The 25,201-nt window shown below is 39.2% G+C and overlaps 1 protein-coding gene and 1 long non-coding RNA gene across 2 annotated transcripts in view; one reads left to right on the top strand and one right to left on the bottom strand.

The window, feature by feature from the left end:
* Positions 1–4,456, bottom strand: part of stx1b (syntaxin 1B) — a 59,003-nt gene extending 54,547 nt beyond the window's left edge. The window contains exon 1 of the mRNA XM_044331810.1: positions 3,969–4,456. Coding sequence (XP_044187745.1) covers positions 3,969–3,998 — 30 coding nt within the window. The 5' untranslated portion in view covers positions 3,999–4,456. The remainder of the gene's footprint in view (positions 1–3,968) is intronic.
* Positions 4,457–9,624: 5,168 nt separating this feature from the next.
* Positions 9,625–10,725, top strand: LOC122967290. Its single transcript, XR_006398578.1, has 2 exons — positions 9,625–10,139; positions 10,229–10,725. It is a non-coding gene; the product is annotated as an uncharacterized LOC122967290 (long non-coding RNA).
* The last annotated feature ends 14,476 nt before the right edge of the window (positions 10,726–25,201 follow it).

Raw genomic sequence — 25,201 nt, 5'->3', positions numbered from 1 at the left:
AGTAGAAGGATTGAGGAGAGGAAACTGAAATAAGAGATGAAATAAAGGATGGGGGAAAAGGAGAGGGAGAGGATGGATGGAGGGTGGGGAGAAGGAGGAAACGAAGGGATAGAAGACGGAGTAGATGGATAGAGGAAATAAGAAGATGAAAAAGAGGGAAATAGAAGGAAGTGGACGAGGAAACGATGGTGGAACGATGGAGATATGGAGGAAAAGAAGTGGTGAAAGGATGGATGGATGGAAGGAGGGAAGTAGTCAAGTTTCCATCCAAATGTTGCTCAAATTTTAACCAAATTTCGAGAAAATTGTGTGAATATCAGCAGATAAACTGATCCTCCAGTCGCTGCCGATAAACCGTCGCAGAAGAAGAAGAAGAAACAACGAGATGACGTCATTAAAAGAGTCAAAGCTCAAACGATGGAAAACATGATGGAAATATGACGTTTCTGTTAGTCTCATGTATTGATGTGAGGAAGGTTACAGTCTCCTCCTCATCATCATCATCATCATCGCTCCACACAGATCTGATGTCTTCAGCTCCTCAGTGACGTTTAGGTCACATGATTCACGCACGTCGTCATTTATTCACTCAGTCTGTTCGCAACAGTTCAACTACTTTTATTCAGACGACAGAAAACTCTTTTTAAATATATTTACACTTTTTTTTTCAAATTTCAGATGTTTCCACTCAAAATTTGAAAATGGATGGATGGATGATGGATGGATGGATGATGGATGGATGGATGGATGGATGGATGGATGGATGGATGGATGGATAGATGATGGATGATGGATGGATAGATGATGGATGGAAGGATAGATGGATAGATGATGGATGGATGGATGGATGGATGGATGATAGATGATGGATGGATGGATGGATGGATGGATGGATGGATGGAAGAATGGATGGATGGATGGATGGATGGATGGATGGATGGATGGATGGATAGATGATGGATGGATGGATGGATGGATAGATGATGGATGGATGGATGGATGGATGGATGGATAGAAGATGGATGGATGGATGGATGGATAGATGATGGATGGATGGATGGATGGATAGATGATGGATGGATAGATGATGGATGGATGGATGGATAGATGATGGATGGATGGATGGATGGACGGATGGACGGATGGATGGATGGATGGAAGAATGGATGGATGGATGGATGATGGATGGATGGATGGATAGATGGATGGATGATGGATGGAAGAATGGATGGATGGATGGATGATGGATGGATGGATGGATAGATGGATGGATGATGGATGGATGATGGATGGATGATGGATGGATGGATGGATGGATGGATGGATGGAAGAATGGATGGATGGATGGATGATGGATGGATGGATGGATGGATGGATGGATGGATGGATGGATGGATGGAAGAATGGATGGATGGATGGAAGAAGGAGGAGGAAAGAAGAGATAAAGATGGAGGAATGTATGATGGAAGTATGGAGGGATGGGAAGAAGAAATATAAGAGAACATGGGAAACACTGATGATGGGAAGGATATTGGAGGGATGAAGCGAGGAAAGGATGGAGGATGGGGTGATGGTAGGATGATGGAGGGATGTAAAAAGAGGGCAGGCAGCTGAAATAAGAGATAGAATTAGAAAAATGAGGCAGTGGAGATGGAAGGATGAAAGGATGCATAGATGGGGGAAAAATAGAAGTGAAGAATAGGAAACAGTGATGATGGAGGGATATATGGATGGAGGGAAGAGGAAGAAAGACAAGAAAAGTGAAATAAAGGATGGAGATAGAAGAGAAAAAAGGCAGTGAAGATGGATTGATGGATGGGTAAAAGGAGAAAAAGGATAAAGGGGAGGAAGTGAGGAATGATGGAGGGATGAGGATGACAAGAAGAAGAGGATGATGGAAGGATGAAGATATTTGGGGTGAAAGGAGGAAGGGCATTGAGGATGGGATGATGGACGGATGATGGACGGATGAGGATGGCAGAAAAGAGAAAGGAAACAAGATGGGAGGAAAGTTGAAATAAGATGAAAAAGGAGGGATGGAAACAAAAAGTGATGAAAGGAAGGATGGATGGATGAAGAATGGAGGACAGATGCAGGAAAAAAGGATAAAGAGTGATGGAAGGAGGGATGGAGACATGAAGCGATGATAAAGGGGGGGAGGAAGTGATGGAAGGAAAAAAGGTGTAAAGATGGAAATAAGAAGAGAGGGATGGATGGAGGGATGGAGGGATGGCGAGGGAGGAAGGAGTGGAGGATGGAGGGATGGCGGGATGACGGAGGGGTGGAGAAGGAGGAGAAGAAGGAGGAAAGATGGATGGACAGCAGTGCGGTAAACTCCCGGCGCTGCTGAGCCTGTCACTTTTTTAATGCAAATTAGCTGCACACACACACACACACCATTCAACTGCTGAATTATTGATCAGGTATTGATCAGCTTCTGACCAACCCCCAAAATATATCTGTAACACACACAGACAGACAGACACACACACACACACACACACACACACACACACACACACACACACACTGAGGAAACAGCTGCAAAAAAAAAACAATTAAATAAAAATAAAACAAGAAATGATATATTAAATATGAATATTAGATTAATAGATTTGTTTATTGATTGATATATTGATATATTGATGTATTAATAGACACAGTGTTTCAGGTTGTATCAGATGTTCTCAGTTCGTCTCTCCCTGACGCGAACCCGGTTGAACCCGGGTGGTGGCGGCGGCGGAGGCGCGTGGGGTTGCTGCAGAGTTTGAGCAGCTGATGTGACCCTCCCCTCCTCCCCCACCAAAAAATCCCCCCCTCCCCCCCTCCCCCCCCCTCCACCCATCCCAAAAAATCCCACCACAACCCGCCCAGTATCAGCTGTTCGCTCGAAGACATAAAGAAGCAGCGCCGCATCGCTCCGCATACCGCACGCGTAAAAACCTCCAGTCTCACCCGGTGCAGAGCCACAGTCATAAAATGGGTGAGGCTTTGGTACAATGAAGGGACCCCCGCCCCCCCCCCCCCCCCCCAACTCCCCCTCCTCCCTCCACTATCACCCACTCAGGAGGCGGAGGAGCGGCAGGAAACGCGGAAAAGGAGCAGATAAAGCTGCATCCTGATTCATCCATCCAGCCGCGTATCGATCCTCTCTCCGCCTGATCGGGACTGATGCTCCCACATTCACGCGGCTCTCTATCAGGGAGGAGGCGCGCGCTGGCTGCAGGATGCGGCCTTGGAAAAAAAAAAATCACTGCATTTAGGTCCGCGGCTCATTTCAGTGTCAGCTCTCCTCCTCCTCCTCCTCCTCCTCCTCCTCTCCATCAGGTCATCCAGGCACGCATGCATGGGCATGCACGGCCAAATTAGCATGGATGGCAGCGTTTTCATTTATTATTTTTTTAAAGCCTAACCCTCTTTCCCATCATGCATGCAGCGCTGCATGAGGAAAGAAAAACGCGATGGAAAACCTGAGCAGGGCCTCTGCGTCTAAACCTGCCGAGACGCGCTCAAATATCCGTCATAAAGGCGCAAAATAAAGAAAATAAAAATGTGTCCGGACTGTTACCGTGACCTCCAGCCGGTGCTCACCGCACCACAAACCAAACATCCCCTCATACTCGTGAAAAATCAATCAAATGTCTAAGAAAAGCCTCAATTTCAGGCTCACACAACTCTGACTGCAGCTACTTTCACATCACTCTGTATTCACAGCATGAAGAGCTCAGAGCTGCAGCCAAACCTCCGCTGCAGACTCCGCCGCTACACCAGCAGCGCAAATGTGTCTTTTAACAGGTTCACCGCCCCGCTTCTCTGCGCTCCGCTCGCATCCGGATGCAGCGCAGGAAAGGCGGCAAGGCCGTGAGGCTGCGGCTGCTACAGCAGGAGGTTAGAGGAGAGGAGGAGAGGAAGAGGTGGGAACATGGAGGGTAACATGGATGGAAATAAAGAGGAAAATTTCAGCTTACACTTCGCAGTTCCGCCGTACGGTCCTTCATGGTGTCGCCGCGCCGATCTGGCTGCTATAAAACGGAGAATCGGCCCTGGTCCGGGAGGGGAGGGGGGGAGGTGTCCAACGCCGCGTCGCTCGTCGTTTTGCGCTCCGAGAATCCCAAACCAGATTTTTTTTCCTATTTGTCCTCCTCTTCGTTTTTAACCTCTTCTTCAGTTCCCCTGAAAAGCGGAGACAGAGATGGAGGGAGGAACAGCGCGGTGTGACGCGTCTCCGCCTTCTGCTGCTGCTGCTTCTGTGAGGTATTTTTTTATCCGTGCGGTGACGGTGCGATCAAACCCTCCTCCTCTGGGTTTTTATGTTTTTTTTTTTTTTTTTTTTTTAAAAATCGTGCCTCTCTGCCGCTCTGGCTCAGGCTGCCCCCCCTTTCGGTCCGCGGCTTCCTCCTCTTCCTCCTCGGTGCGGTCGCAGTGTGGCCCCGCAGCGCGCAAAGCAGCAGCAGCAGCCCGGCAGGAAACCGACCGAGAGAGAGAGAGAGAGAGAGAGAGAGAGAGAGAGAGAGAGAGAGAGAGAGTGGAGGGGGGAGGAGGAGGGAGTGTGGTACTGATGCTGCAGAAAAGAGAGAGGAGGGAAGGAGAGGGGGGGCGATGCGGAGGGGATGGAGAGCCAGCGCGCAGGCGCCAACTCCCCCTCCCTCCTTCCTCCCTCTACCTGCTGCTGCTGCTGCCTCGCCCCTCCCCCCCTCCTCTCCTCTCCACCGCCCTTTTCCCTCCCCCCTCCTCCCCTCTCCTCCCCCCTCCTCCCCCCTCCTCCCTCTCTCCGCAGCAGCAGGGAGGTGTGCCTGGTTTCAGGTGAATGAAAGAAGGGGGGGGGGGGGTTGTTATATGAGGAGCATATTATTTCTTATATCACTCAGAGTTTATTATTAGGTTCAAATAAGGAGGTTTCTCACATTTTCTTTTTCAATAGATGGACTTTGACCGATTATGATCAGATGTCTTCATTCATCTGTTGCACAAGTCTGAAGAGTAAAATCAGCAGTGGAAAGGAACTAAATACATTTACTCAAGAAGTATTTTAGATACTTGTGCTTTCCATTTTATGCGATACTTCCACTCCTCTCTTGTATAATCTATCAAATGGACCCTACTTGGTTAGAAAGCTTAATGAACTAACTAGCAGACTAGATTAGACCACACATATCTGTTTTTATTGAACTATAGCTCCTGGACTATGAAGCTAAGTGTTTTAGCATTGTCAATTCACTTACATGAAACAGTTAGCATTAGCTTTGCTATGCTACAGGTTTGAGCTACTTATCAACTCTGTGATTAATACAGATGTTGGTGGTGCACCCCCGTCTGCTAGTTAGCTTAACACAGTAGCTTTCAAACCATATGAGGCTAATTTTAATTCTCAATCTAGCTAAAAAGCAAAGAAAAGTGCAGTGCACTGTTTTCCCATGGGGGAGATGATAGGAAGTGTTGTGAAGTCAGCTTGGCAAGAAAGCCACACATCTCTCTCCTATATATGATTGGGCAGACAATTATCATGTAATTAATGTCCTTGCTTAGCCACACTGGACTGCAAGCCAGTAACAAGTAGAGACAATAAAGGATCTGAGTACTTCTTCCACCACTGAGAAGAACTAATTTGTAATGAAATCTGGATAAGTACTAAAAAACATGGCTGATTGAGTGGCTGCTTTACTCCAACAGAAAATATTTGCCCTCTGGACGAGTTCAACAGTTACAGAGACGTTTAACTGGGAAAATTAAGCTGCATGTAACAATACAAAAGAAAAAGACACTCCAGTAAAGAGTATTAATCCCACAGTCGACGAGGATCAAAGAAGATTAGAAAAGATATGAAAACATGGAAGCAGATGCAAAGAAATACTATATCTATCAATCAATCAATCAATCAGTCAAGTTTATTTGTCACATTTAATCATAGGAGGAACAATTAGTGAAATGTAATCCAATCAGTTCTCTCAATTTGTGCATTAAAAAGAGTTTAAATAAAATATAAATGGTAATAAATAAACATATCTATATGAACAGAGAGATGATGAACAAAAACAAGACTCTTCTTCTTCTCGTTTCTTACTTGATGTACCGTTTACCTTGGAGGCCAGAGGATACTAGCACATGGCCCCCCGGAGGAGGACAGTCTTTCCACTGCCTCATTCAGCATCTTGGAGGAGACAGACCTTGGTGACGGGCCTATCTAACCATCTTTATCTTGATCTTGACCTGGCGCACCATGACCCAGGATTTTCCGGGGGTGGCGGGTGGAGCAGTCTTAGGCAGTGCCCTCATTTAGGATCCTAGTGGCCTGAGTGTAGAAGCTCTTCCTGAGCCTCTCAGTCCGGTACTTTCTTCCTGACCGCAGCAGGGAGAAAAGGCCGTTATCCAGGTGGTTGTGATCTTTAATGTTTCTCCCAGAGAGTGCCGCCTATTGTATGTTCAGTCAAACGAACCAGTCAGGCCTTGCAGTCCTGTTTGGTGCCCCATCAGGACACTCTTGATGGTGCAGGAGTAGAAATTCCTCAATATTTGAGAGGATACCCGGAATTTCCTCAAGCGTCTGAGGTAAAACAGTCTCTGCTTTGCCGTCCTCACCACTGAGTGAGTATGCAGCACCCACGTCAGGCCCTCGTGATGTGGACACCGAGGTACTTGGAGCTGTCCATCCTCTCCACTGAGGACCTGTTGATATTAAGAGGGGGCGTAAATCCTTCCCTGCTTCTTCCCAAAGTCCACTATCAGCTCCTTAGTCTTGATGACATTCAGGAGTAGGTTGTTGTCCTGACACCGGCGGGTCAGGTCCTCTCCATCCTTCTGGTGGGCCTGCGATCAGGTCCACCGCAGCTGTGTCTTCAGCAAGCTTTACAATGGTGTTGGAGTCGAAAGTGGCTACAGAGTCACGTGTGTACAGGAAGTACAACAGGGGGCTCAAAACACAGCCCTGGTTGTGCTCTGGGTGTTGACGAAGAGGGTAGAGGAGGTGTGTCCATCTACTGTCACCACCTGGGGTCTGCCTGTCAGGAAGTCAAGGATCCATATGCACAGTGAGGTGTTTAATCCTAGATCCTTGAGCTTTGTGGTGAGCCTGGAGGGAAATATAGTTTGAGGGCCTGCCCACTGATACCGTCTGGTCCTGCTGTTTTCTTGGTGTTCACGCTTGAAAGCCCTCCTGTCATCATGCACAGAAAGGGTGATAGATGTGAAAGGTGTACCCATCCATCCATTAACCTCTGATTCTGTTGATGCTGTTTTTATATTTCTACAGGCTTCGAAAAAGTACATCTTTATGTTTTTTAAACTGTCTAACTTCCATCAGACTAACCTTACAGTAAAATCAAAACTGGCCTAAAACTACAGACCAGTCTAAAGTATTTTTGTGAAACTGGCTCCAAGTCCTTGTTTCCCAAAAGCAGCATAAAGGAAAATTCCAGTATATTCCGTATTGTCCCATGGCTCTATGAGTAATGCTAACTTTTCACTCTCAACGTTATTGTAGAGATTTGGGGAAACAGGGACTCGCACAAATAATGTATAGTATAAAAAGAAAATGGTATAAGAATCATATTAGGATTATTGCGAAAATGTCCCACCAGACAGAAGACATGAACTGAATATGTGAGGAGAGAAGAGAAACTGGCCGATCAATTGTTTTGAATTTATTTGTTTCAGTTTAGTTTAAACATCATTTAACATCAAACATCACTTAACAAAGAACATCATTATTAATGATAAAAGTACAAATTTAAAAATGTCCAAAAACAGTAAAAACTTGTACAAAACATGTGGCAATACTTTATTTTACATTTTATTATAATTTTATATGAATTTTCTTGGAAATCTCATGTAATCTGCAGGTATTTAATGGTTATTTTTTGAGACATTTCATAGATAGGGTGATGCCCTTTGGAGCCATTTTTTAAAGAGTTAATTGATTGAATTGGTCATTATATTTGGGTTCATAGTTGTTAATTGAGAAAATTATTAATGAATTAGAGTCTTACCAGCGAAACCAACTTTATGCAATTACAACTCTTTATATGACAGAAAAAAAACATACTTTTCAGTGTGTAGTAGTAGTTGTAGGGTAAAGTCCCTGCATGTTTTTAAGGCAGACAGCACAAGCCTCAAATAACAGACCAGCTCTTTCTTCAACCCCCAGGAATGCTGGCCAATAAAATATATAAGCGAAAGTCCCAAACTCCTCACTGACAAAACCATCTAAACAACCTCCTGCAAACAGAAAGGATCAGATAGATTGTCACCAAAACCAGACCACTGACCCAAACGCCAGCAAGATGGGAAGACCAGTTCACACCATACCATTTGGATAAAAGACCCCCACTACTAGTTATCATAACTCACCTCTAAGAGCCAGTCACACACAGAGACGAGCTGCCACCAACTTGAATCCTGCTGTGGTTTCAGGACTGGAGTGACCAACCCAAGAACTGATCACTTGGCAATCTAGCATAAGGCACAAGACATGCTGCACAATATGCCATGCTCCATTCACACACAAACACACACACACACACGCACACACACACGCACACACCCTAAAATGGCATGGACCCCTGCCCAGAGGACCCACTTACAGATGTAGTCTTAGATCTTCTCTCAGATCTGGGACAATTGTAGTGTGTTGATATGTGTGTATATCATATGTGTGTCGTTATGTGCTTTAGTTAGACTTTTATTCCACTGCCTTTAAGCCAAGAAATGTAACACTAACATAATCCCATCATCCATGATAACACTATCATGTTTAGTACCGTTCTGCTTGTTTCACTCTCAGAACACTGAAGATACTATCCAAATTGCAAAATTAGGAATTATGCAATTGTTAAATTGTAAATACTTTGATTAATGGAGTAACTGGATTCAGGAACTGTACCCGCCTGTCCATGAACAGGAGGGGACTGACTTTGGTCCCCCAGAACTCTGCAACCTCTGGGACTGGCCAGGATGCACCTTCTGGGCAGGCAGACTGAAACTTTAAAACAGTGTCTTATCTGAGACTCTGGGCTTTTTAGGCTTTTGGGCTGCTTGATGCTGGTTGCTGGTTCTTCTTGCTTTCTGCCATGCTGGTGGAAAGCTTGCAGTTTGCTAGTCTGAAGATGTGACTCAGAGCAACAGGAGGTGAAACCTCAGAATGAAGAGTCATGAGTTGAGGGTCAAGCCTAGGAGAGCATGAACCAGGAGCTCTCTTCCAATGGAAACTTTTCAAGTCTGGACCGGCCGACTCACTCATCATCACAAGATCCAGACTCCAGCTCCTCACCCCCAGCACAACGGACTCCATTCTCTACAAGAAACCACCAGAGGGAGCAAGTAAGTATTCCTACAAAACCTTCATCAACTTGCTTAAACCCTGGTGACTCCATGATTTGTAATTTCAATTAGCAATTCAGAACTAAGCTGTTGTACCGTTGATTTGACTCACTGCTTCTGAGGTAACAGTCATCTCATCTGTTTATCAGGTCTCTCATACCAACTACAAAAATACACAACTCTGCATCATGCATTCAACTCATTCACTAGCCATAGCTTTGTGTACCAGTTTCCCTCTTGTGTCTTGTTTGTAAAATGTTGTAGTGTTTAGTACTTGTAGCTGTAGTATTAGTAATAAATGTGTATTGTAGCCCAGGCTCTAAAATGACACCCTGTAATATTAGAATTATCCCTTTAAAATAATTCATCTTAATTGAGAAGTTAATAATTCATTGGAAAGTCGTTAAAATCCTTGAAAACAATTCATTTTATTTAGAAACAAACAAATAATTAATTTAGGGTGATTATATACATTAAGAAAATAATAATACGAAGAACTATTAAAAAGTGTTGGCATAAAAATAACATTTGGAGTAAATATCATTCAAATAACTCATATAAATGACTACATCTGTTGTTGTTGTTTAAAATCATGAAACTATGTGCATAAAGGGAGAAACACAGCCAACATTGTATTTTCCAAGCAGCAGTGAAGGGCTCAGTATGACAAGATCCCCAAATAACAAATCAATGAACCCCACTAGTCCCAGGTGATCGGCTGCAGTTCCGCTTCCTGTTATAACTTCCTGTTTTAAAAAACAACCTATGCTGGCTACCTCGAGTGCTGATGGGACATAGAGAAAATAAAATCTTTTGCCATCCGTTTGGTAAGAACTAAAAATGATCTTCTGAACGAAGTAATATTAATTCTAGATGATGTTAAACAGCTGCTGACCGCCATACTGTTGCATTTAAGATTGTAAAGCAGCGTGAGAGGCCAGATGATTTCGCGGGTCTGCCGAGGTGAAATGCTGTAAACCTCGTTCATACTTTGACTCAGCGGTCAGGTTTTTGGTGATACCATAAAGAAAAAGGGGACGCAGCCAGTACTTCCTGCTGGACTCCTGCAAGGCTTCAGATCCCTAGACCCAGAGATTCCCAGTGTGAACTGGGTGGCGAGCCGAACCGAACCACTGGTATTGAACCTGAGATGCGTGCAGGGTTCCTTGGTTTCTCCTTTCTCACAGACCGTGCGGTAGGACTAAAATAGACAGTGATACACTGACATTTGGTCGGAAAAAGGGCCCCAATGCAATAAGGACTAACTTTGGGAACAAAGGGTATCTTCTGTTTTATTTTGCCGGCTTTATTATTTTAGTTTGTTATTTTTCATACATTGTTCTTTCCAAAAAAAGCTGTTGTATTACATGTTGACCTTCAGCTTTAAATAACAAGTGGCCACAAACATACAAACCATTGCAGTCTGTGTCATTATTGATGTTCAAAATATTGGCTCTTAAAAGCTTAGTGTCTTCCGTTACTGGTCCAGTTATTACTATTGACTATTACTTACCTGTGCTCTGTGCACTTGTTTGTGTTTTCTTGTGCTTGCATCTCAGTCACTTAACCTTAAAAGACCTAAACCCTTGCAGAATCATAATTAAGATTAATAACTCATAATTCAAATTGACCTGTCTTGTATGGCCAACAAGGAGGATAATTTCCATGTTATTTTATCTACTCTAATATGAGTTATGTTACTGGACAAATAATTTTATGTTGGAGTTGTGCACAATAATAACTCATAATTCTCCCATATAATCATAAAGATATCTGAGTGCACAAAGTCCAGTAGTGTGTCAAATTTATTAGCATAGCATGATTTATTAGCATACTAGGTTGTTTCTTAAAAACACAATAATAAGTGAGAATCTATCAACAATCTCAGTAACACTTTATTTTACAGCACCCTTAAACTCCTGCTAATAGAGAGAATAGAGCTTTTAATAAAGAATCTAATATGCTAATATTTAGTTTGACACACAAATCTACACAATGAAAACTAAAAAAACTATTTTCAGTCAGTTGAAGAACTCTCAAGGGTCTAATTTATTAATAATTTTATTTATTTTTATTAGCAAATTAACAACTATGAGCCCAAATATAATGAGTGGGCACCTACCAGCTAAACCATTTTAACACTCTGTGTTTTTGTTTTTTTTTAAATAATTAATTTGCACCAAATGGCACCACTTTTTATGTAAAAGGTCCTTAAAGTTACCCGTGAAATACCTGCAAATTACTCAGAACATTTCCAGGAAATTAGCATAAAGTTAAGGGATCTGTAAAATGAAGCACTACCCAACAGAGTCACTCCTTAATCTACAATCATTTCAAAGAGTGTTGTCAGTTGTCAGCTCTTCAGCTTAAGAAGGTTTATAAAACTGCATTTACGCTCATATAAGACTTTGTGGTGTATTTTCATTAAAAGTCATTGGTGTGCTTAAAGACAATATTAAGCTGTGCAGATTGATTTTCTAAGTTTATAAGCGATAAGGGCTAGTGTGATACAATTTGTATTGGTGTAGTTATAATCTCATGAACCATATTTAATCACACTGTACGTATAGAGGCACGGTAGAAGAATCATAATCATACACTGGAGAAATTTGAGTGTGTTTGTATTACATGTCACTTTGCTTGGGTCTGCTAAAGTCTTCACCTTTCAAACATACTCTCTGGAGGAGATCAAGAAATAAGGGTGTAAAATGACTAGAATAACTTATAAAAAAATAAAAAAGGCCAGAAGACAACTTGGCAATAAGGGTGTAAAATGATTCCCAATACTTATATAAAAATTGGATATAATCAGGTAGAATTGAATATGCCAGTACATATCCTCGAACACCTCAAAACCTGTTTTTTAAGAGTTTTGACCAACAACGAGTGACGGAGATAAAAGTAACATAATAATTGGTCAAAAATTAGGGAGGGTGGATGATAAGGTGTGACCTAAGCCGACCCAAGGACATAAAAACAATGAACCCCAAAGAAAAAACCTTTGGAGCGATTTGGTTCTTTGTAAAAGTGCTACTTGCTCCCCTTTTTTGCCGGCATTAAAGAACACTTTGCTGCTTGGACCTCTGACTCCCTTTTTATTTTCAAGAGAGAGTTTTTTGCTCTGGTACCTTTTTCTGTAACAATTTGATACAAAAACTTAAAGTAGAATCCTACAGTGGCAAATGTGCTGCAACTTGATGAAGATGTTTTCTTAATTTACTATTTACTATTTGCATGTCTTTCTTAAATTGCAGTGTATTTGCCCCTGTGAGCCACCGTATAATTCTGGTTTATGTCAACTTGATATGTTTCACATAAAAGTGTTTATTGTGACTCTGTGTTTCATATAAACTGTATGAAATAATCTATGAATATATGTATATGATTATTTATATTTAAACAATGATCCCTGATGAGCCTTTGATTAAAAAAAAAAAAAGCATCACTGCAGGGAAGCAGCGAAGGAGCCGTCGACACACAAATACACACGTTAAATGATTCTGTTCAGCGTGTCAGAGGTCAAAGGTCAGAGGTCAGCAGGATGGATTATCACCCTGTTAACTCGGATTTATTTCACCACAGTGGCTCAATGAAGGACAAAGTGTTGTTGATAACTTTATTCAAAAATGAAAAACAAACACAACAAGACACAACACACATTTATCATCATGCATAAAATTATTTGTTTAATTTTCTATAATAACTTTATTTTATAGCTTTTTGTTTCCTAAAATAAAATAAATCTAATAATAATTATAACAAAATAAAATCTATGGACAGGAAACATTTTTCATTGTAAAAAAAAAAACAGGAATCTGATCATGTGTTTATTTTATTTTATTATATTATATTTATTATTTATTTTATTCTTTATTGTTCATGTATATATTATTTCTTTCTATATGTTGTCAAAACATATTGAAAACAATTTTAATACATTTTAAAAAGGAAGTTCTGCATCTTCTGTATCTGATCTCTGTGTGTGTGTGTGTGTGTGTGTGTGCAGGTATTCCTCATGTTATGGGGACTCGTCTCCCTTATGAGGCCAAAAAGCAAAAGTCCCTTTAACATAAATCATTAATTTTGGGGTGAAAACTTGGTTTAAAGTTATATTAAGGTTGGGGGTAAGGGTTATATGAAGGTAACATTAGGGTTTTATTAAGGTTAGGATAAATCTCCAGGAAATTAAGTCAATGTAATGTCCTCTGAAGTGATTGAAACGTGACTGTGTGCGTGCACGTGTGTGTGCATGCGTGTGTGTGTGTGTGTGTCTGTGTGGCAGCAGTGATATATGAGACCGGCTGCTATTAAACGCAGCCTTGAGATTTTAAAATGGAGTTTTAATGGTTGAGATGACCTGCAGGTTGGCTGGACGCCCAGAGGAAACTCCACGTCTCTCTCCTTCTTTACATTCTAAAATCATTATTAAAATCTTTTTTTTTTGCTCGAGATGGAAAAATGACCTCTTAAACAACATTGAAATGATCTTTCTGTGTTGTGAACAGATCGGCGTTGATGAGGAGGAGGGATTCTCTGGAGCTCTTTGAAACGCTCTTGAAGGAAATGAGAGATCCTGTCCATCAATAATGCACCATGTCTGCTCCGTCCGTGAACATTTAACAGTCAGAATTATTATCAGACATTTTGTAAGAGCAGATGTCTCTTTTATTTAGGTTTTAAACTCTTATGTCTTCTCATTACTCTGTCAAATAGAAAAAGTTGAGACAGGATGAATGTCACAGGAGGAGAATATGCCGGATGACATTTCAACCACAGACAGGGACATTCAGCAGGACAACACTGTTATTGTGTCTCTCTCAAAGAGAAGTCTCGTTCTGAAATCTTGCAAGAATTGAGTTGTTGTCAAAATCAGCTAAATATCAAAGCTAAATATTCAGCCATGACTTTGAACGTCTTTTAGATAAGGCTAAGCTGTGCTCTCTGTTCTACGACACAACAGACTCCTCCCGGCATTCCTCTCTCCAACTCTCTCTCACGTTTCCACCGTTGTCTTCCTGCAACAACTCTCACGGGATTTCAGAATGAGACTTCTCCTTGAGCGAGACAGAATAGCGAGACACAATAGCAAAAAGTCCAGATCAAGCGAAAGGTAAAGACAAACATTTTATCTCTCAGACACTTTTATAATAATCTGAGCCTGTCAGTGGCAAAAACACTTTTAGTAGACGTATATGAACAGGTGCTATTGCCCCAAAGGATGAAATTACAGCCCGTTTCTCTGCTGCAGCGCTCTCATTCAGTACTGGACCAGTTTCATTAGTCACTTAGACACAAAATGGTGGGAAAATAGGGTTCAGGTTAAATAAATACTGAAGTTTCCCCTTAACACTGTTACTGCTATTATTATTAGATGCAGAGTAAGGGTCTCTGTTTGTTAAATTAATAAATTGTTAAATTGCCAATATGTCTTATGTGTTACTTCAAACTTCAATCACCCAATCCACCAAACACCAAACAAGAGTCAATGGCAGAATAAGCTGTTTGGCATTGGCAGAGGAGATTTGGCAAATTTTTCATGAGCGCAACCCACATACTCAGCTCTGCTGCTCATCACACAAATTGTGGCACCATTTAAAATGGAAATAAACAGGCTTTCCAATGGTATAAGATTTATTTCCTTACTTTTTGTGCTAAGTTTATACATATAGTCGTCCCAAGTTTAATCTTTTTTTCAATCTCCTACTAAAGCAGAGATCCATTGATTAAATGAACGAGGGGAACAGATCATTCTGTATGTTTCAATGAACTTATACCTCAGCAGTTTCTCATCTTCACACACAATGTCATTTATAAACCAAACATCATGATCAAATACATTCTTCCAAAGTATTGGTTTCCCTTCAGTCAATATTTCAGAGTTTAACCACCTGCTGTGGGATGGCGTCCCATTCTTCAACCAGCATTTGTCGCAATTCAGCCAACGTAGTTGTGTTGGTCACTCTGGCACAAACAGCACGCCCAAGCTGATCCCACAAGTGTTCAATGGGGTTGAGGTCAGGACTGCTGGCAGGCCGTTCCATCCTCTCCACTCCCAAATTCTGGAGATAGTCTGATAAACCCCGCTCTGTGGGGGCGAGTGTTGTCATCTTGGAGGATAGAGTTCAGTCCCAGACTGTGGAGATATGGGAGATACGGCCACTGGTTGCAGAATCTCATCTTGATATCTCTCTGCATTGAAATTGCCTCCAGTGATGAGAAGCCTCGTTTTTCCATTGAGGGAGATGCCGCCCCACACCATCACACTGCCTCCACCAACAGATGTTACTCTATCGGTGCAGCAACCAGCACAGCGTTCTCCGGGTCTTCTCGACACTCTGACACTATGATCCAACTGCCGTAGGCAGAATCTGGACTCATCGCTGAACATAACGTTCATCCACATGTTCAGGTTCCAGCGCAAACGGGCCTGACGGTGAAGGGCGGTCATGGCAGGCCTCCTGGCAGCCCTATGAGACTGGAGATTGGCTGCGTGCAGTCTGTTCCAGATTGTCTGGGCAGAAAGCCGTCGGCCATATCGTCCTGCAAACCTTGACTGCAAATCTGTAGAAGACAGCCTACGATACCTCAGTGCTGACAGGGTGAGGAAACGGTCTTCTTGGGGTGTCGTCTTCTTGGGACACCAACTTTGCGGCCTGTCTCTGACATCCTCCGTTATACGGAACTTGGCCTTCACTTTGGAGATGGTACTAGGGCTCACTCCAAATAATGCTGCAACTTGGTTTTTTGGAACACCAGCTTGAAGTTGCCCTATCGCACGGGCCCTATCCAGATCAGTCAGACATGGCTTGCTGATTCTTGGAACAGACACCTACTGACCACTGTAGCAGGGCCCATGCTCACAGGTGCTGCCTGGAGGTACCAGAAGCTCAAAACAAGAGTCAATAGCAACAGCAAAATAAACTGTTTGGCATTGGCAGAGAAGATTTGGCAAATTTTTCATGGGCGTAACCCACATACTCAGCTCTGCTGCTCATCTCACAAATGAATGTTCCTTACAAATGTGACGCCATTTAAAAGGGAAATAAACAGGCTTTCCAACAGCATAAGATTTATTGCCAAGAAGCATTGTCACAACAAAGAAATAATCTACCAAATTGAGGATGAGACTGAAGCACTGACCTGCGTCCTTTAAAAACATGAATACATTTATTCACAAAGTGTAAATGAGCTGGTTTCATCTGTTTTGAAACTATGGATGGTAACTTACATGAATATCAGTCTTCATTCAAGTATAATTTTTGAACAAAGGAGGCTTTCAAAGAGCAACATAGAGCCTCTAAATTTAATAGTTTTAACCCACCATGTTCATAATTATTAAGATTTTTTTGGTTTGTTACTCCAAATAAACTCAAAACTCTTCTGTGCAGTTGGGAGGGACATAAAAAGTTAATAAATTGCGGTACAGCCAAGAAATTAACTAGGGAAATTTTCCCAAAGAGTGTTTATGTTTTTCCCTTCTTATCTATCTTTCTCAACTTATTATTGTGATTCACTGTACAAAAGGTCTTCTACGTCCTCTGGAATCACAATACTTAAAACATTAAGTGGCCCATCGAGATCCAGATAATCAGTAATTTACATGACATTTTATAATTTGTACCTTTCAGCCCCCCAATCCTAAGAATTTTACATTTTTCATAATTGGGTTTCAAACCAGAAGACTGTGAAAAAACTTCCAAAAGTTCAAGAAGAGTTCAAGAAGGTTTTGGAAACTAGTGTCATCTGCATACAGTGACTTTTTTTTTTTTTGCACATTCCCAACTTCAAGCCCCTCTGTGTCCACGTTAGACTTCATTTTAATGCAACTAATTATCTTAGCAATTATAAATGAATATGGTGACAAAGGGCATCCTTCTTTAACTAGACATACAACCATTATTAATAATCCTACAGCTAGTGTCATTAAATAATAATCTAACCCAATTAATTACGGCTTTACCAAAATTTTTAAAAAGCATAAACTTTTAAAAATAAAATCTAAACAAACCTTATCAAAGGTTTTCTCCAAATCAGCAATAAAAAATTAACCCAGTTTTGTTATTCAACTCATAATTTTCAATAATCTCCAACAACTGTCTGATATTATTATCAATAACAACCCTGCAGAAATCCTGATTGATCTTGATGAGTAATGTTTTACATTTAGCATTAGCAAACATTTAGCAAGTATCGTAGCATCATAACATTGGATTGTTAGTGGTCCTGGGTTCCTGCTTGAGTAAGAAGAACATAAGACCTTTTTTCTGACAATCAGACAAATACTCAGCAGCATAATAAGAGAAGTTAAAACGACAACGCAGTAGTTCTTTAACCAAATCAAAGAACTTTTGATAGACCTCAGTGAGTATTCCACCAACTCCAAAAGACATTACAGCAGAAAAAAGTTCTATCTCTGTAATCAAACCCTCACATGGCTCATTCTGCAGATTACTTAACGAAAAAAGGTTTTGAGAGCTGAGCAGAGGTGATGACTGAAATGAAAATATCTTGACAAAATAATTTTCTATCTCATTTAAATATCTTTATAATGATTTCTATGTTGAAGGCTCCAGAAAAGTTTCCAACATTTTCCCCTTTTCTGCTCTGTTCTTTTCCACTCTGCCCTTTTATAATCATAACATCTCAACAGTCGATTTTCCACTCAATAATATAATTCTTTTTTCATTTAATTTTAAAATCGTGTAGCTAATCTCTATCAGCTGAATTATCAATATTTAGAATCAGCTGCTCAACCTCTGCTGTTGAAGTTTGTTCTTTCAACTTCATTTGTTTTTGTTTTTTTTCTAAGAAGACTAAGTGATTGCATGTCCTCTAAAACTACATTTGGATGCTTCCCAGACTAATGAAGGATTTGCTGAACCAGTATTGTGGCCAAAAAATCATTAATGAATCTTAGTCTAGCCAACAAATTCCTCATCTTGGAGAGGATTAAATAAACCAATATCCTGGTCCACATACATTTTCAAATACTGAAAGATTTAATCCAACAGAGTTATAGTCAGACTGTAATTTATGTTCTATTGATACACCAATTACTTTGGATGTAAGAGAAAAAGAGATGAAAAAGAATCAATTCTACTCGCCTGGGTTTGCCTTCTCCAAGTGTATCTTATCAAATTTTGACTTTTAAATCTCCAAATATCAACTAAATCTAAAACATTCATAAGATTATAAATCTTCATGAGGGCATGCGGGTGAGAGTTAATTGGAGGACTTCCTTTTAGAGTAATGTTAAAGTCGCCCATCGTAATAATTTCCCCCATTTATATCCTGCAACTTATTAAATATTTCATCAAAAAATGTGTAGTCATCTGTATTAGCTCCACACAAGCTCAAAATGCACAGATTTTCTCCTTGAATAATTACATTAAAAGTAACCATCCTATACTGAATCTGTGCTTGTGGAACACAACTGAAAATTAAATTGCTTCTTGAAAAGAATTATCGCAGCTTTTGAATTTTTCTGAGTGTCATCAGGGTCATCTGTGAGCCCGATGAAGGCCACAACGCTGAAATGTTTTGGTCTAACAATAAAATTGTTCTATATACTACAAGTGATGCAGGAGTTTTGACCTCTTTCAATCTTTTTCCCTCCTCTGTGCACCTTGGAAGTAGGCAAAGTTGTGCCAGAAACCCCAACTCTGCTTCCTTTATGCAGCCCCTCAGTTCAGCCTCTGTCTGAAACAGGCCGTTTTAGCTCCTGTCTCTTTAAGGCCCCGCCTCCTGATGAGCCCACTCTGTTCTGGTTGGTCAGCTTCAGGAAGCGTCCTCCGGAGACTATGTAAATAAACTATAGAAGCAGGATTTCACCTCTTTTTCTCCTTCTTTACTCCAAATGTCAACTTCTCAAATCCATCCGTACATGTTGGAGCTGAATCACATCTGAAATATGAGACACATGGAAACACCTTAGCAACCACCTTAGCAACCAAGGCTACATAACAGGCGGCCGTTTATGAGCATGAGCAATGAGCCAACGTCAGCTCATCAGGAAGGTAGAAAAAAACATTGCAAACAAAGCGTTCAGAGCAAGTTGAAGCCCTGAGTTTTGACTTGCAGGCAGCATTTCTACATACGTTCACCTCCAGTTTTGGAACTTTGACCACGTTTAACATCCGACACCATAACAAGATATAAATAACAGAAAAGTACTAAAAGCTGAATATGAACCCTTTTAATGCTGATTAGAAGGAAAGAAAAACAAAGTCAGTACACATCTTAATTTACAAGAGAAAAATGTAATTTTACTACAATAAGACAACAATATTTCAAGAATAAAGTGATAATATTTAAATAAAAAAGTCTTAAGTTTTAATCTATGGGGGAAAAGTTGCAATAATGCAACAAAAAGGTTGTGAAATTTTCAAGCATTTAAAGGAAAAAGTGTTAATTTTATGAAAAAGTAAAAATTATTTCAATACAGTTGGAATATTTTGACAAAATAATTTGTAATACAATGAGAATATTTTTTTTGTAAAAACATGTGGCCCTCAAAAAAGAAATCATAACATTTCAAGATAAAGTGGAGAAAATAAAGTTGTAATTTTTCATGAAAAAAGTGATGATGTTTTGAGAATTAAATATCATGAATCTACGCGGAAAAATTACAAATATTTCAAGTCATAATATTTTCAGAAAAAAGTCAAAATATTACTAGATTTAAGTCTTAATACTATAAAAAAAAGTCATAATATTTTGAGAAAAACTGAAAAAAGTCCTTTTTTTAAGAATTAAAATTGCAATATTCTGAGAAAGAGATGCTCTTAGAATTACATCATAATATGTTATGGAAAGAAAAAACAAAACATTTTTTGAATACCATCTTAATACTGCAAGAAAATGGTTGTAAAATTTTGAGAGTAAAGTTGCAATTTTGTCCCTTAAAAAAATAAGAAAAGTTAATGTTTCAAGAAAAAATATGAATATCAGGAGAATTAAGTTGAAACTGTACAAGACAAAAGCTGCAATATTTCAATAAAATGTTGTAAAGTTCTGAGAACATTTTTATATATAATATAAATAAAAGCAGATCATTTATTTTAAGGAAAAAGTCAAAATATTTGTAGAATAAAGTATTAATACAACAAAACAAAGAAAGAAATGGTAACATTTTGAAAAAAATCCTAATTTTACGAGAGCAGTCGTGTGTGTGTGTGTGTGTGTGTGTGTGTGTGTGTGTGTGTGTGTGTGTACAGGTATTCCTCACGTTGTGGGGACTCGCCTCCCTTATGGGAACAAAAAGCAAGTTCCTTTAACATAAAATCATTAATTTTTGGGGTGAAGACTTGATTTAAAGTTAAGGTTAGTTTAGAGTTATGTAAAGGTTAGGGTAAGGGTTATATTAAGGTTAGTTTAGGGTTATGTTAAGGTTAAGGTTAGGCATGTGGTCCTCTGAAAGTGATAGAAACATGACTGTGTGTTTGTGCAGGAAGCTGACGAACAAACTGACTCAGCAGAAGTTGCACACGGTTGTCAAGACTTCTGCTCTCAAAGAAAAAGAAAAAATATACAAAAAATGTTACAAACAAATAATTAGGAAATAAAAAACATAATAACCAAAATAGCCTAAAGTAAATTACATTGCAAACAAATAATTACAAAAACAAAACAAGATCATTTAAAATGTATTACGGGAAAATAAATAAACAATCTAATGTAATAAAAGAAAAACAATTTTCTTTCTTTTTTCTTTTGTCTTTAAATTATATAAAAAACTAAAATGTAATAATAGCAGAAACATATATAGATATAATATCTAAATTATATATAATAATAATTATTATTGTTGTCTTGTTTCTGTCTTTCTCTCAGTTCTCTGCTTCTTTCTTTCACCTTTTCCAGAATCTTAGTATCATCAATATTTGTCTTTTGCATTTCCTGTACGGGAAATGTCGTCTTCCTCCTTTTCCTTATCATCCCTCCATCCTCTCTCTGTCTGTTGTCTCTTCCTCCCCCTGCAGGTCAACTCGGACTCTGCAGCTGCAGCTGATGGACAGTTTCACCTTCAGCCTGAGGTTGAAGGGCAGGAGGAAAGATGTGTGTGTGTGTGTGTGTGTGTGTGTGTGTGTGTGTGTGAGTGAGTGTGTGTGTGTGTGTGTGTGTGTGTGTGTGTGTGATTTATGAGGCGTTTGGTGCATCAAAGTGTCAGATTTGTGTTTGAAATCATAGGATTTTCTGTTTTCAGTGAAGGTTTTTACTTCTTCTGTCTGCACACACACACACACACACACACACACACACACACACACAGACACACACTCACTCACACACACACACACACACACTGCTGTAGGTTATCATAGATGACAGTGATGGCCCTGTTTGTCTCCGCGGCGACGTTATGAGATTAAATGATGCCTCGGTGATAACACTGATGTATTTGGCTGCACACACACACACACACACACACACACACCAGAGGCAGACGAGCTTTTCCATTTTGGGATTAGGAAAATGTCGCCCCGTGAGCCAAAACAAGAAGAACAAGATCCACAAAGCACCTGTTACCACGTCAATACGACTCCATGATGTTTAGTTTCCATCAGAAACACGTAGTGAACACGACTCCGTCATATTATCATCTTATAAAGTAGTTGTTGCTAACTTGTTAGCAAACAGTTGTTTATTTCCACATCCAGCAGTTACGGAGCAACATTATCATTCATGTGGAGTCGTGTTTCTGTCCACCTGGTGAATGTAAGTCCAATATTCACTCTCTTTTAGCTCTGTTTTTGTTCTCCACCAACTCCTGAGGGAAATATCTGGCTCTTTAGCTGCTAAATGCTCCACTATGTTCACCAGCTAGTCTACAGCTAACTGTGTCTGTTTGCCGTTTGCTGCTGAGCAGGTAGTGTACAGCGACTTTTTACAGCTTTTTCTCTGTAAACAGCTGCCTGCTGCGGCCCAAAACGACGCTATGAGAGCACTGAGAGTGAACCAGAACAGTTAAGTTGCAGCCGGACAGATAAACAATGAGCTGAAACTCACTATAAAGCTCCGTAAAGCCGAGAGGAGCTGCAGAGTCTCTGATGATTCTCTGTAGGTTCATCACTACGAGCCACAACCAACACTGTCACTGTATAGATCAGACTGTGGAGCAACAGAAATATATGTAATTATAGAAATATGTGTTATAGACGCTTTAAAGTGAAACGTTGGGACAAAGTTGAACTTACAGTGACTTTATTTCTTCACTTTAAAGGACGAGTTCACAATTTTTTACGTCTATCTTAAAACAACAGTCCAGATGAACATGTTTTAAACACGTTTTAAACATGTTTTTCTTGCTGTAATCATTCCTCTTTATATCTTGATAATTCACATCCAGCACTTTGTATAAGAACCGTGTTCAATAAGACAAACAGTATATTTATAAGTGTCCATGTTTTTATCACTTTCCTCACAGCAACATTAGAAACAGAACCAGTCGACCTTCAGTTCGTCGCTGCAGGATAATCTGATGTCGAGCCGCAGCTTCACTCAGACTGATCAATTGATCTGCTGATTAACTGATTATCCTCCGTTGATAAAGTGGAAGATAAAGACACACTTCAGTGTTTCAGTCACTCAGCTGAGAGGTGGATTAATGTAAACACGAACAACAATCCCAAAATCCCAAAATCCTAAAATCCCACATTCAACGACCAAAACTATGACAAAAAATATTAACTGACTATTGATTAAATAAAAATTGACCTTCAGCACCACAACACTCATCACATGGACACTGTGTGTTTTATCTTTTTGGGTTTATTCATCAAATAACAGCAACATTAAAAAAAAAAAAAAGTAAATAAATGTTAATAGGGTTAGTGATAACTACAAAATAAATGAAATGAGAGACAAACAATATTCAAAAGAGGTAAAAAAAAAAAAGTTAAATAACAATAATAATAATAAATTGTAATAATATTAATAAGGAAAGCCTTCAAGGGTTTTATCAAATATAAAATAAGAACCAGATGCTTTTGTAGGAAGAAGAGAATTAAACTGAAAACTAAAAGAATTTTCCATAAAAAAAATTAAAAAACATACGTAGTTTGTTCAGATTTGTTACTTATATGAAAAATTAAAACAGTGAAAAACATAAAAACATGAGAATTTAAATTAGAACCAAATTAAATTGTTATTTCACACTGAAAGAATAAATGTTTCATCAGCACATAAAGAAAAAGACTCAACATTTATATCAGAAGATCTTTACCTCTCAGTTCGTTTGTTTAATGTGACGAATATGTTTATTTCTTTATTTCTTGTCATACATGTTGATGCCAGTGAAAAGCAGAGCAGATGTTTCCTCCACTGAAACAGAAGTGACTCTTAATCGTCTTTAAAGGGAATCAGGAAGTTGTTATAAAAAGCTTAGTATGAGGTCATCAAAAATAGACAAAGTGTTGACGTTATAGTTTTATAATCAATATTCCATAAGAATGTGGATGAAGCAAAACTTCCAGGCAAGAAGGAATCAAAGTTCGTTGGTGAATAATTAGATAATAAACTGAGCGAGAGAGACTAATGTTTATCAAAAAATATGATTGTGGATGAAAAAACCAGATGAACATCATTTTAGACGATTAATTAAAAAGTCTACAATGAAATGTAAAACTTCAACACCTCCACCTGGTTTAACTTTGTGAGTTAAACCAGTCACCTGGACAACGTAAGTAAACACTGCCTGTAACCATGGTAACCGCACACAACAAAGATGGAGCCTCAAAATGTTCCAGTAATGTACAGAGAACTGACACACACACATATATATATACAATATACAATCTCATATACAGTCAGTATAAACAAAGTCAACAGTTTATGTGTTATAGTGACTGTAAAGGCAGAAGCATAATGCTGATATGTGCCTCCAGAAATATAAAAAATAATAATAAAATAAAAATCATTCACACTTGAAACCCTCAAAAAGAGCTTTATAAACCTTTATTTTGAAAAGCAAAAGTGAGTTAAACATTCTTAAATGTATATTAACATTGTTCCATAATTAAACCCTGTAACTTAACTTACTGTACATTAAAATGACAAACATCATATTCTCTCTCCTTTGTACACAGTCTTTAATCGACTTTGTTTTAGTTTTGAACATTATTTGCATTATTTTATAATATAGTAAATCATTAAATTGAATTAAACAGTGGATTAGTATGATCATAATAACCAGGCTTATTAATAATACATACAGCTTGTATAAGTGAGCAGTGAATTATATACAAGGCCTTATAATTTAATATATTCCTACATTCATACAGGATTGCTGTTGACATTTTTCCTTTAATATAGTTAATATATTGTTTCCATGTTCATTTATGATCAATCACATTTTCCTCAAAAACTCTTTTAAGTTCAACATCACAGAGTTTTAATTCATCCGTCGATTTCTTTTCTTTATATTGAGAGACAATTTATTTACATCAAACCAAGTTTTGAGGATTTTCATCTTTCAGTAAAAAAAACCAAAATAAAGCAAAATAAATTTGTAGCGTCTGCAAACATCACAAACATTGAAAATATAATAAAGCATAAAGATGTTTTGGACCAATCACTGATCCCTGAGGTTCTCCAGTGACCTTCCTAAATCCTCACACAGCGTCTATTTCCCAGTAGCCTTCCAGTCAATAACTGGCTGTGATCTATAGTATCAGAAACCTTCTGCAGATCAATATAAACACCAACAGAACGTTCATCATTTTCATCTCCATTACTGCAAAAAATCCATACCGGTGTTCACTCAATAATTCATATTTATCAATGAAGAGATTCAGTAGTTTCACAAATGATTTCTCTAATATTTGTGAAAATGAAGGAAGAAGTGATACCGATGGATAATTATCCATGTGGTGTTTATCTCCATTTATAA

Source organism: Thunnus albacares, chromosome 17, assembly GCF_914725855.1.
Source record: "Thunnus albacares chromosome 17, fThuAlb1.1, whole genome shotgun sequence".
NCBI classification, from domain to species: Eukaryota; Metazoa; Chordata; class Actinopteri; order Scombriformes; family Scombridae; genus Thunnus; species Thunnus albacares.
The sequence above is the reverse complement of the archived record's forward strand: the minus strand, read 5'-3'. Positions and strand labels throughout refer to the sequence as shown.